Below are 13682 nucleotides of genomic sequence, written 5' to 3' on the forward strand. Positions count from 1 at the left end.
TTCAATAAATTTCCAATTTCTTTGAAATCATTTCGGAAAAGGCTAGGAAAGCAACTGATAGGGAATCTGCCACCTGGGCGACTGCCCTAAATGCAGATCAGTATTGATTGATTGATTGATTGATTGTGTGCGAGTAACATTCGCTCATTGCCTGCCTGCCCACCCGCTTACAGTGCTGTGTGCCCAGCGTGAGTACCTCTGTGATAGAGCGCTGTAACTTGCAGGTGCTATTGGCCACCGCTTCGTGAACAGATCGGTTGATAATTTGAAAGTTGTACTAAATTTAAATTAGCAAAACATATAAATATCTTCGGTCTAAATGGATCACAAACTACCTTAAACGTATTCAGGATGATAGAGGAAACTCTGAGGAATCGAGAAAGCCCAAGAAGTCTGCAACAGAACGTGTCGGCAAGAAAGTAGTGGTGTCCGTGCAATGGGACGTACAGCCCAGCCCTTGAGCCTACCGCGCCTGCGGAGCCTGTAGTCTGGAAGTAGGTTGACGAAGCGGTCTCTGGAGATCTCTCGCAGACAATCTGTGACCACCAGCACCTCGTGGAGGATGATCATTCGCGTCGGGCGCCCGAGTTTGACAGGATTTGGCAAGCTGCTACTTCGCACTTCGGTGTTGTGTTTATAGACAATGAGTTTGGTTACGGTTGTGATGTATGCAACAGGCTGTGTTTCAGGAAGGACTTGAGACCTCCAAAAGTCCGAGCGATAGACGTATTGAGTGTTGAGCCTGTTTCGAAAATGTAACTAGGTTCGTCGTATGTGGCTACGGCCGCACTCACTTCTTGATTGAATGGGTTTCGGTACCCACCTAAGCATGACGATCTTCCAACACTGGACGCAGTTTACACTGACACGGCGCCCGCAGGTTCATTTCTGTCAGAAAGACGTAGGTCTTGCGGCCTTGCTTCCGACACAGTCCGTCAGTGGTGTTTTGCTTTAAGATTATTCATAAACATCATACACTGCAACTTCTGATCGTCTGGAATAAGTCCCGAGTATAGGCATGATTATCTTACATGTTTCTTGGTTAGTTAATACACGAAGTTGATATACCGCGGTGCAGCAGCTCTTTAGGGCATTGGCCTGCCATAGAAGCCATATAATACGGCTTTGGGTGTCGTCACGCCGTACACATGGTACTCAAGTATTTGCAGGCCATTTGTGAGGGTAGCAATTTGCCTGCCCCCGTAGCCTCTGTGGTTCACCTCAGTCGTCGGGTTCGCTCTATGAATTCTTCGTCACGAACCGTCCAGTGGCTGTGGAATGTACTGTGGGCATACCAAATAACACCGTGCTACGTGCATTGCTCAGATATTAGTGGCGGTCCAAGTTGTTTAACTTTTATTTTTATTGGTTTTACGTCACATTTATTAACACGAGTCTTATGGCGATGATGCGATAGGGCAGGGCAAGGACTGGGAAGGAAGTGTATGGCCGCAGTTGAGGTACGGTGTTTGATGTGTAAACGGGGAAACCACAGGAAACCATCTTCAAGGCTTCTGACTGCGGGTTTTGAACTTACGATTTCTAGAATACAGTGTCACAGCTACGTGGCCCAAACTACGCAGCCAACTCGCTCGGTGGTCAAAGTAACGTGACAGTGTATCTCCTATGTATCTGTTACAGAAATATCTTGTAATAAATGAGCATACATTGAGGTACGGGTTGTGAAGTTGTCAGTTTGTATTGAGGAAAAGTCTACAGCTTTCAGGGTATATTTCCTGCCTACACTTTGGAGAGAGGAAAGCCGTAGATGTTGATCTCGGAGCTCCTTGCCAAGTCCAGCATTGCTTCCCCGTACCAGGCTGCTCTCCTTCACCTTCAATCTCCTTTTACCAGCACTCCTCTGGGACAAAATTCCGGCTCCCCGGCTCCTTCGAAACCCATAAAAGACAGTTAGCAGGACTTAAAACCATTATTATTATTATTATTATTATTATTATTATTATTATTATTATTATTATTGTTACCGTGTTTTTGCGGTAGTTAGAGGTGAAAGAAGGTGCGGGTGTGAACGGGTCTCAAGCTACGAAATTAGAGTTCATGTAAAATTAACAAGGTTATATTTTCTTTTCAAAATAAAGAAATAACAAGCATGGCAGGTACAGAGTAGCAAGGCAACAAAATGTAGTTACAATATTTACCGGATTTGGGCTTCGCGCCCCGACTTCACAATTCTTGGGCAATCAGCCCAACCTTACTCCAAAATAAGTTTTAACAGAGGGGCAGAAAACCCCATTCATGCTCAGGAGCACTTGCTCCAAATTACACAGAAAAGCCTCCCCGAGGCATACAACACTCAATTTTCGAGAAAGAGCCACTCGCTCTCAACATTAAGCCTATTAAAGGCCATACCAAACTCCACCTTCAAGTTGTCCTCTAAGGATATAGATACAGGGGTAAAATACCCAACCTACTGAGGTCTATTAAGTAAGAAAAAAGGTTAATTACATGACCTCTAAAATAACCACTTGAGAGGAGGCGACCTGCACTCCTAATACATTTGTTTAAAACCTACTTGGCACTAGGCCATTAATGCAGGGGCTAATCCCATACTAAAGAGGTGACTTTAGAAAGGAACAATTTACATTACGTTAAAGAAGAATAGGTTGAGAAAAAATAAGTTCACCTCAAAACAATATGAGTGGGAGCTCGAGAGGGTTAAGCACTCTCTATCCCGATATGCAGTTTAAAGATAGAATAGATACCAAGGGTCTTTACATTTTAAGGAAGGTTACATTATGGAAAAACTTCGGACCCGCCCCGAGAGTTAAACTGCTGAGCTAGCAAAGAAAGAAGTTATTAATCGGCCATTACCTTGTTGTTGACCGCTGCCGAAGAAAGAGGCGCTTCCCGCCCCCTGCTATGTACTTTACACACTAAAAGATGGAACAGAAGTGGCGCAGAGACCCAAAAATCAGCAGTTTATATACTCTCGCGGAAGGTTCGAGGCGTTTTTGGAATGAGAACACCCTCCCACCAAAACTTTATTGGTTAGGGATAAGCAGCATATTCAAGTTGGGGGAAGATACATCAGATTGGTCAGAAATTAATTAAAGAAATTCGGGATTGGCTAAATACAAAACAAGGGGAAAGAGAGGGGTATCCGGGAGATAGTAGGTTCGAATCCCACTATCGGCAGCCCTGAAGATGGTTTTCCGTGGTTTCCCATTTTCACACCAGGCAAATGCTGGGGCTGTACCTTAATTAAGGCCACGGCCGCTTCCTTCCAACTCCTAGGCCTTTCCTATCCCATCGTCGCCATAAGACCTATCTGTGTCGGTGCGACGTAAAGCAACTAGCAAAAAAAAAGAGAGGGGTATACAGCCAACTTAAACAATAACAGAAAAAAAATTAACAAGAAACAAACTTTTGAAATAAAAATTTCTCCAAAAAACAGTTCTTTCACATCGCACTAGGGTGCACCATTGTAGTTTTTCAGTAGTGTCCTCTAGAAGAGAAAGTTCACACTTCTTACTACCGGTAAAACAAAAATACATCAAAAGTGGCACAGTTCAAAAACTCCAAACTTTCCACGTGGTGACATCTTCTGAGAAACTTGAAAATTAATACCGTCGATAAAGTTCAGACTTCCTTCAGCAGAGGAGTTTCAACTGGCGCACATTTTAAATTAGCGGCGTGGAGGTGTACCGCCCGGTACAATTATTATTATTATTATTCAACCTGCTTTGATCAACTCTACTCGTTTTCTTTTATTTTTTCGAACATTACGGTACTTCATTTTACACCATTCACGGCATTCCCCTTTTTATCTGCCGACGCCAGTTATCATCTTTATCATCATCATCATCATCATCATCATCATTATCACAACATTAGAAGTGTTGTAGACTGAGTTAGATCGTCCGGTGGGAAAATCACTATACAGAACCTTTTGATAGAAAAAAGAGGCTTGAATCTGTCAGTAAGAGGGGCATGTAGGACTGCTGGCGGTAAACACATGTGATGTAATTCTCTATATTAAGGCTCTTTAGAGAGCCCTACTCTGTATGAGTGTTTGGTGGTGGAAATAAGAGAGTGTGTACCTTCCTCTGTTCCAGCGTACGACATGTGGTCATATCTAAGAGGCTGCACCATGATATTGCTCCTGATTGCATGCTGCCAAGCGTACCCAGCCACAACTTGCACCAACGTCTGTGACCCTGCCATTTGCAAGAACTCCACTGTCTCCTGCGAGGGAGGCTACTTGAAACCTAACGCTAGTGAATGTGGCTGCTGTCCAGTCTGCATACGCTATTTAGGTGAGTCTACTTAGATGCCTACTTAGAGTTACCGCAAACGCCGAACTCATATGAACGATGTTCTGCGCATGCATCAGTTTTCGGTAATTGTATATCTCAGGGGTACTCAACCTTGTGAAGTCTGAGGGCCAATGAACTTTTTATAGAAGTTCTGATGTCCACCAACCCACATATACACCTTACTAATTAATCATCATCTTCTTAGCGTTTGTCCTGCAATGGAACAGGATCCGTTGTATCTTACTAATTTGTTAATCTATATAAATACAATCGTAACGACCGTGTGTCTGTACATTGACTATTTTGGCGACATTTTCGTACAGTTATCCGTTTCGGGAGTAATTATGACCATATCCATATTTTGTAGCTTTGGTGTTTGTTTGTTTGTTTGTTTATAACTTGAAAACTACTGGATATATTTCTACCAAACTCCATATCTAGAAACCACCTGTCTTTGGGTAGGTTTTAGGGCCAATATTCTTTCTAAATCCCTGAATTTACTGGGGATTTATACGAAACCGGAACCTTGATTATGCACTCTCACAAAATATACAAACCTAACTTAATGGAAATCTACCTTTCTTAATGGAAATCAATTTCTAAAACTTTTTTCTCATGTGCATCATTTCGATACGAGGATTAATAAGGGAAATATAATTAACGGATCGTTTTCCGCTCTAAATTAGGGCGGACTTAGCCTAAAAGCGGATGTGTGGGTAAAAAAGCATATTTCTTATAATTGCGAAATTACTGGAAATATTTTAACCAAACTTCATATTTACCATTCCCATGTCCAAAGGTATCGTTTAAGGTCCACAGCATTTCAAATACCCAGAGTGGACTCAGAGTTTACAGAAAACCAAAACAGGGAGTTTACTCTCCCACAAAATATACCAGACCAACCTGGATGGAAATCCACCAACCTTGACGTAAATCCATTTCTAAAACTTTTTCCTCAAGTGCACTATTTCGATAGGGTGATTAATAAGGGAGATAACGGTATAATAAACGGACGGTTTTACAGGCAAAGTCCAGTGGACATAGACCAAAAGGTGTACGTGGAGCAGATTCCTTATCTATTTATACAAATAAAATCGTAAGGAACGTGTGTCTGTACATTGACTATTTAGGCAAATTTTTCATTCAGATATGCGTTTCAGGTGTGATTATGACCATCTACATATTTCTTAGCTTTGGTGTCTATTTGTCTGTTTGTTTGAGTTCTTATAAATTGAAAGCTACTGGATATATTTCTACCAAACTTCATATTTAGAATCCACCTGTCCTTGGGTAGGTTTTAGAGTCAATATTCTTTCTAATTCCCTGAATTGCCTGGAGGTTTATACGAAACCGGAACCTTGACTTTACACTCCCACAAAATATACACGACTAAAATGGAAATCTACCTGCCTTAATGGAAATCGATTTCTAAAATTTTTTCTCATGTGCATCATTTCCATACAAAGATTAATACGGGAGATATCATTAACGGACCGTTTTTCAGTCTAACTTCGAGTGACTTTATTTTTCAGCATTTTTGTCGATTTGTCTGTTCGTCCGTTTGTTGAGTTCTTATAACTGGGAAACTGCTGTATATATTTCTACCAAACCTTATTATATCTGACCTTGGGTAGGTATTAGGGTCAATATTATTTCTAAATCCCGGATTGCTTTGGGCGTTTATTGGAAGTCGTAACAGTGATTTTACTCTCTCACAAAATATACATGACCAGCCTTAATGGAGAACTACCAGCCTTAAGAGAAATCAATTTCTAATATATTTTTTTTCTCATGTGCACCTTTACGATAGGAGGAAAACAAGGGAATTATCATTAATGCTCTTTTACAGGCTGCCATGTTATTTCAAGTTGGGATGAAAGGTTTGAACTATAGAGCCATGTTACTCTTTTCGATAGAAGAGGGAATATGGGAGGTTATCCTCAACGATTGCTTTCAAGATTCTTCAGCAACAGTGCCACACTCGTTTCAGATGAACAACAATATGTAACCAACAAATAAGGAGAAATACGCACAACTTCGGACCAAGAACTATATCGTTCAATAAACTTTGTGAATTACCGCATTCTATCTCCACTTTGCTCAGCTTTATCGTACTTCACATTACTTCCACGTGCTTTCGTAGAAGAACATCAGTATAACATGCCGTATTAAACGTTTGAATACAAGCTTCGCATAAATTCATTAAGGAATAGTGAAATCGATTATCAATTCCCGCGCGAAGAACGGGTACATATTCAAATCGTTCAATACCACGTTATCAGACATGTCGGGAAGCCTAGTGTTATATATGGGTCGTTTTCTGCATCAATTATGACATATTTGAGTGTAAATAGCATTTTATTCCCCGTCCGGGACACGAACGACGCTGCGCGCATTCGAAAGCAGGAGCCCTAATTACGCGTAAGGAGAGCGGGAAGCTATTAGTACTGCGTGACAGTAGTAGGGCAGGGGGATTCTAAAACACCGTGTTAGGATTTTTGTACGGGGTCAGCACCCGACCTCATTGACCCCTAGTAGAGGGGCAATGTACGTTTGCTGCTGAGGTCATTGACCCCTAGTTGAGTACTTAGTAGGGCAATGTACGTTCGCGGATTTTGCGTACGAGAGCAAGCCTAACCCCACAGTGGCCATCTTTGGGGGCCTAACTTCACAGAGCCCAGGTTTACGGACAGATACCCTTCCCGGCGCCATATTTTGCGTACGAAAGCAAGTCTATCCTCACAGTCACCATCTTGGAGGGGCCTAACCTCACTTTTACGGCCAAATACCCTTTCCGACGTCAACACTCGCCATCTTGGAGGGGCCTAACCTCACTTTTACGGCTAGATGCCCTTCCCGACGCCATCCTGATTAGTAGGGCAATGGGGATACTCGCGACGCCATCTTGAGTAGTTGAGCAACGTGGATTCGGGTAAGAGAGAAAGCCTAACCTCATAGAGGCGCCTAACCTCACTTTTACGGCCAGATTCCCTTCCCGACGCCATCTTGTGTAGTAGGGCAATGGGGATTTGCGGATTTTCCCACCACCATCTTCAGTAGTAGGGCAATGGGGATTCACATAAGAGAGCATGCTTACCCTCATGGAGGGGTCTAACTACACAGGGCCTAATTTTACGGTCAGATCAAAATCTTCATTTGCAAATGAGGTGTCTACTTCGGTGGCAAATGGTACACTAAAATACATTATTGTTAAGCACTAAATTTTAAATTAACAAGAGAAGAAAAAACATTTTTCTAGAATACAATAGTATACAATTTATGCTAACAATTTTTTTCTATTAAACAAACAGATCATCCTTAATAAATTTGTATTGTTTACAAAATTCTACTTATAATATCTCCTATACTTAAAAACATAGTCAACTCATATACAGTATGTGGAATTACTTCAAAAAATACTATGCAACTGGTATAAGATTAAAATTTACATTGCATTTATTTACTTTTTTTTTTTACCCATTTTGGAACCTAAGTAGCATAACGACCTGCTGCGTCTTAACCAGAGCCCCCTTTTGCCACCAATTTTCAGAGTTCCTGAAGGGCCTTCACAGCTACCGTAGCGGTCCCAGGGCCCTCGAAGTCCCCACTGTACTTCACCCCTACAGGCAGTCCCCTACTTTGGCTGTCCAAACTCCATGGACCAGAGTATGGAATGAATTTTTTTTAACATACATTTTTTTATTTACAACAGCCTGCACTGGTCGAATGCCCTCTAACATTTCATTTATTTTCCCTGTTGCTGTTTATTCTCTTTTTGAATACCTGTACAGATTTTGGAAAAGGATCAAACACTACCCCTGGTAAACTGTACCACTCCTTCACACCCTTCCCAATGAATGAAAATTTACCCCAGTTGCTTCTGCTAAAATTCCTTCTAATTCTATACTTGTGGTCAGTTCTGCCAATATAGTTTTTTTCCAACTGAAGCCTCTTACGGATTTCTCCCCATGCTCCTTCTCCTGTATAGGCTCTATATAATCCTATAAGCCTAGTTTTCTCCCTTCTCTTACTTAAAGTTTTCCACCCAAGTTCCTCTAACATTTCTGATACATTACTGTTTCTCCTGAAATCCCCTGTTACAAATCTTGCTGCTTTCCTCTGCACACTATCTATTTATTTTATTAGGTATTCTTGGTGAGGATCCCAAACACTGTTTGCATATTCCAATAATGGACGAACCATACTTAAGTAACTTTTTTCTTTTAATTCTTTGTTGCATCCTTTAAGTAGCCTCATTATGACATGTAATGATCTGTATGCTTTCCCAACAATGTCATCAACATGACCCTTCCAGTGCAAATTACTTTCAAATCTCACACCTAAGTATTTGCACTTGCCATCTTTTGGGATAACTACCTCATCCAAAGTATATTCAAATTCAGTTTTAAAGCTCCTGTTTGTAAATGTTGTAACAGTTGATTTGCCTCCATTAACCTTCATAGTATTTTCTTCAACCCACTGTTGGATACTTTCAAGGTCCCTTTGTAATTCTGAACAATCCTCTATGTTATTTATTTCCCTATAAACAATTATATCATCTGCATACAATCTTATTTTCGATGTTATATTGTTCCCTAAATCATTTGTGTATATTAAGAAAAGTAACGGACCAATTATACTACCCTGTGCGATTCCATTCCAAACTTTCTCTTCCTGTGATATATTATTTCCTACTTTGACTTTCTGAACCCTTGAATTTAGAAATGTTCTTATCCAACGTATAACCCTTACGTCTAATCCTATTCCCTCAATTTTTTAAAATAATATTCCATGTTCCACTCTATCAAAGGCTTTGGAAAGATCTATGGCTATGCAATCTAACTGGCCTCCTGAATCCAACTGATCTGATATGTTCTGCTGAAATCCCACCAGTTGTGCCTCACTAGAAAATTTCTTTCTAAATCCATACTGGTTCCTCATGAACCAATTTTTATCATCACATATCCCTCTGATGTACTTTGCTATTAAACTCTCCAGTATTTTACAAACTATACTGGTCAGACTGATTGGTCTGTAGTTCTCTGGTTTCCTTTTATCACCCTTTCCTTTATAAATTGGTATTATTATAGATTCTTTCCATTATTTTGGTATTACACTATTATTTATGACATAGTCAAAGAGAAATTTTACATAAGGCACTATGTACCACCCCATTGTCTTTAATATCTCCCCAGTAATTTTATCACTTCCTGCTGCTTTTCCTTGTTGAAGCAGTTGGATTTCTCTGAAAATATCTTCATTTGTGAATGAGAAGCTTCTTGTTTCCCTATGTGTCTCTCCCTCTCTATCTTCTGTTACTGTTTCCGACTCCTGACAATCTTCTACTGAATCTCTGAATTCCCTACTAAATAGATTTGCTTTCTCAGGATCTGTTGAATAGTGTTCACCCCCTTCTCCCACCATTGTAGGAATTTGGATTCCTTTCCCTTTTTGATTCCTAATATATGAATACATCTTTTTTCCATTTCCCTTTGTGGTCATTACCCTCTTGAAGTATGCCATTCATATATTTCTCTTTTGCTTCCTTTTTCACTCTATTCAGTTCCCTCATTAGCTGTTTTCTAGTTTCTCTATTGTCCCTACCCTCTTTGATTTTCCTGTTTACTATTCTACATTTTCTTTTTAATTTCCTTATTTCCCTTCTATAATAAACAGGGTCTGAGGTCATTTTACCCTTCTTAACAGGTAAAAATCTCTTCTCTCCTTCCCAAATGATTCCTTTTTTTTTTTTTTTTTTTTTTTTTTTGCTAGGGGTTTTACGTCGCGCCGACACAGATAGGTCTTATGGCGACGATGGAATAGGAAAGGCTTAGGAGTTGGAAGGAAGCGGCCGTGGCCTTAATTAAGGTACAGCCCCAGCATTTGCCTGGTGTGAAAATGGGAAACCACGGAAAACCATTTTCAGGGCTGCCGATAGTGGGATTCGAACCTACTATCTCCCGGATGCAATGATTCCTTTAAGTTTAGCCCAAAGTGTATCCACATTACTCCCTTCACTTATCCAACAACTGAATTGTGATTTAAGGTAAGTCCCAAATTCATCACTTTAGTTTTTCTGTATAATTTCTTGTCTTGTGTGACCCTCTTAAGAATTTTTGGTACAAGTCCTACATCCATTATTACAGCCTTATGGTCACCTATTCCTTCAATTACCTCAGTTTTATCAACAATTGTTCATGGTTTAACCAAGAATACATCTAGCAAGTTGTTGAGACGAGTCGGTTCTTGTACCACTTATGTAAATCCTCCCTCCCAAATTAACTTATTTGCCAGTTTCTGTTCATGGTCTTCACTTGCAGCTCCATTCCATTCAACTTTAGGCAAGTTTAGATCTCCTCCAATTATTACCATATCATTGTTGTTTTTATGAGTATAATACATTATTTTCTCAAATTTTCATGTCTCTTTCCTCTCTTCCAGGCCTATATGTCCCTATAATTCCCACCTCCCACTCCTCCAGACGGGTGTTAGCACGAGTTACGTTGGAAATACTGTACCGTCCCTGTCTTCAAATTAGCCGGAGTCAGTCGGTAGAGCGCGTGGTTACTGTTCTGATAACAATGTGGGCTAAGCTAATAAATCTAACCTCTCCATGAGGTGAATACCATGGGTATATTGACAGGAATACAGGTACATAAATCTCGTGAATAAGAGAAAGAAATTGGGTAAAATGGATTTATTAATCTAAGACATTAATACCATTCATAATAAACAAAACGAATTGACAACATAAGAAGCCAAATGGCCAATAAGACAAAGAAAAATGTGCCGCGCACATGTCCATTACATTTACACAATAAAATTAATTACAAACGGCTCACGGCCCGCCTAAAAGGAACACACGACTTGGGAGTGACTTCGGATGGTTACACAATGAAATTAGATCGACTCAAAGTTCGCTTCAATGTCCTAATTCCGTAGGGATTCGCTTGTACAGTGTCTTTATATATCCGCGGTAGTTAGTTAATCACACTAGTATCTGATCCAATATATACGTATTTACATCATTAATAAAGGATAACAATTCAATAACAACGCTGGTCCTGTGCTGCAAAAGGCTTACATCTACACTGATTCTAAAGTACGGCCGCCCGTACGCAAATTGAATGGCATAAATTGCCACCGACCCCTATTTAGCCATCGAGGTAATTAAACAACATATCTTATTCAATGCTGATAACATCGACACAAACATTTAAAAAAAGAAACAAATGCAAAAATCAGCCATCAAAATCACTCAAAATTCACAGATAAATCCAGGAAGGCTGGAAATAATTACATACAAATGAAATAGCACGCATGGGATCCTGAAAAACAAAACATAATATATGCACATCTTCTTCCCATGTGATCATTGGGATCTCCCAATAGCAGATAGACGCAAGGCTTGCGTCTAAACGTAAGACACAGGGCATATCTCTGCCGTCCTACCTTCACTCTCTCGATCAGCTGTGACCTGTAAACACCCCCTATATAGTTGTCAAGGAGAGCTGGGCTAACGGACCGAACGAAACCCGAATATGAGACAGCCTTGAGCTGGTTCATTCAACTACGCACAAAAGGGGCTTGCCGCTGCCTGCTAGACTTCACCCGGCGACAAGTGTATTCTCCCTCAACACTTGCAATTCCAACACTGCTCCTCTCATAAAATATTCCGCGGTCTCAACTCACTAAAATAATCAATCGCATGACAATAAGGGCTTCATCCTCTTTCATTTGAGTACACACATCATTATCCATAAATTCTGAGACCAATTCCGTCCATTCACTTGGCGATACGCGGGTTCATGACTCTCCTCAGGTCATAATTATGGGCATCTCTAACCTCCTTTGAATATCACAGTCTATCACTATTCATAACTGTACTCATGGTTCCTCGAGCCTTATTCTAACCATCACTAGGTTCGAAAACCTCTATTGACGTCAGAAAAGTTGGATGGCGCAGCCACGCGGTAGAATGTTGAAGCTGCAACATAGTGACTGGTGAGCTTTATTTACATGGCGAAGCATTGACGTCGTGATGGAAACAGAAAGAAAATTGCCAATTTGAGGTGGTACTGCTCTGTATACGGTTGCAAATTTTATAAAACGGGTGCGAAATCTCTTCACTACTTTCCTGTACAAAAAGTTCAGAGAGAAAGATGGGCTTCCGCGCTGTCAATTGGAAAACGCGTTACGCGATACATGACAGTGTGCAGTCTGCATACTCGTGAAGACGACTTCTTTCCACAGCGTAGGTACCGGTACTGTTTATTGTACTCATTGATAGTTATTGTCTCTAATTTGTATTCACAAAGATTTAGCTACATCAAAAATACTGATAAACTTGTAGCCTAACACTTCTGTGCCGCACATAGAATGTAATCCGCTCTTTGTAAACTTCTTCATATGTGTAACAGCAGACAGTAAATTAACTATTTACGTGTGAGTAATATCTTTAACTGGTAGTAATTAAGCACTGCATTTGAATTGTCCATAAAATACTTCTTTCAATGAAAGAAAATACGTAGTATTTTGCCATCATAAATTAGCTTTTTTTGCTATTTGTTTTACGTCACACCGACACAGATAGGTCTTATGACGACGATGGGACAGGAAAGGTCTAGGAATGGGAAGGAAGCGGCCGTGGCCTTAATTAAGGTACAGCCCCAGCATTTGGGAAACCACGGAAAACCATCTTCAGGGCTGCCGACAGTGGGGTTCGAACCCACTATCTCCCGGATGCGAGCTCACAGCTGCACGCTCCTAACCGCACGGCCAACTCGCCCGGTCATCATAAATTAGAAGCCATAACCTAATTATTTGGTAGAATTGGACAAACCAAGTATTCTTCAACCCCAAACAGCTGTGACTGTAGAGGTTATAGTATTCTTTAATTATAATTTTCAAACTTTGCTCTGCATATTCTGTAGGTAGTTATAATTTTTATACTTATTATTGTCGGTTCTAAGTTCTAACTTTTGTGCTGGTGGTAAAAATGGAAGAATATTAAGATTAGGATGTGGGCTGTTCCAACACAAGCCTGTATAAAGCCTAGGATTTATTTGCTTTACAACATTTACTTAGTAGAATTATTATTTCATTTCTTCCCCAAGATTACAGTTTACAAGACAGGTAACTCCCCGTCACCTGGCTAAGGCTTTGGCATGGACCAAATCAACAAGAAATTACTCCATAACCTCTAATAGTGGAAAATTACAGTAGCTTAACTGTTAAGGTGCATTAGCGTGTCAACGGTAACATTTCTCTGACAAACCCGCTTTACATGTACGGTTGCACTTCACATTTTCACTCCCTTTGTTCAAGACAACATTAACTTTGTGGAGTTTTGAATCGATGTGGGATGATTGTAAACACAACGCTACAACACCAGTTTCATCTTCT

The 13682-nt window shown here is 40.4% G+C and overlaps 1 protein-coding gene across 2 annotated transcripts in view; it reads left to right on the forward strand.

Annotated features, from left to right (window-relative positions):
* LOC136873893 (uncharacterized) overlaps positions 1 to 13682 on the forward strand; it is a 145434-nt gene that overhangs the window by 20853 nt on the left and 110899 nt on the right. For both annotated transcript variants that reach the window (XM_067147214.2, XM_067147215.2), the window contains exon 2: positions 4077 to 4277. In XM_067147214.2, coding sequence (XP_067003315.2) covers positions 4085 to 4277 — 193 coding nt within the window. In that variant the 5' untranslated portion in view covers positions 4077 to 4084. The remainder of the gene's footprint in view (positions 1 to 4076; positions 4278 to 13682) is intronic.

The sequence above is a fragment of the Anabrus simplex genome, chromosome 5, assembly GCF_040414725.1.
Source record: "Anabrus simplex isolate iqAnaSimp1 chromosome 5, ASM4041472v1, whole genome shotgun sequence".
Classification (NCBI taxonomy): domain Eukaryota; kingdom Metazoa; phylum Arthropoda; class Insecta; order Orthoptera; family Tettigoniidae; genus Anabrus; species Anabrus simplex.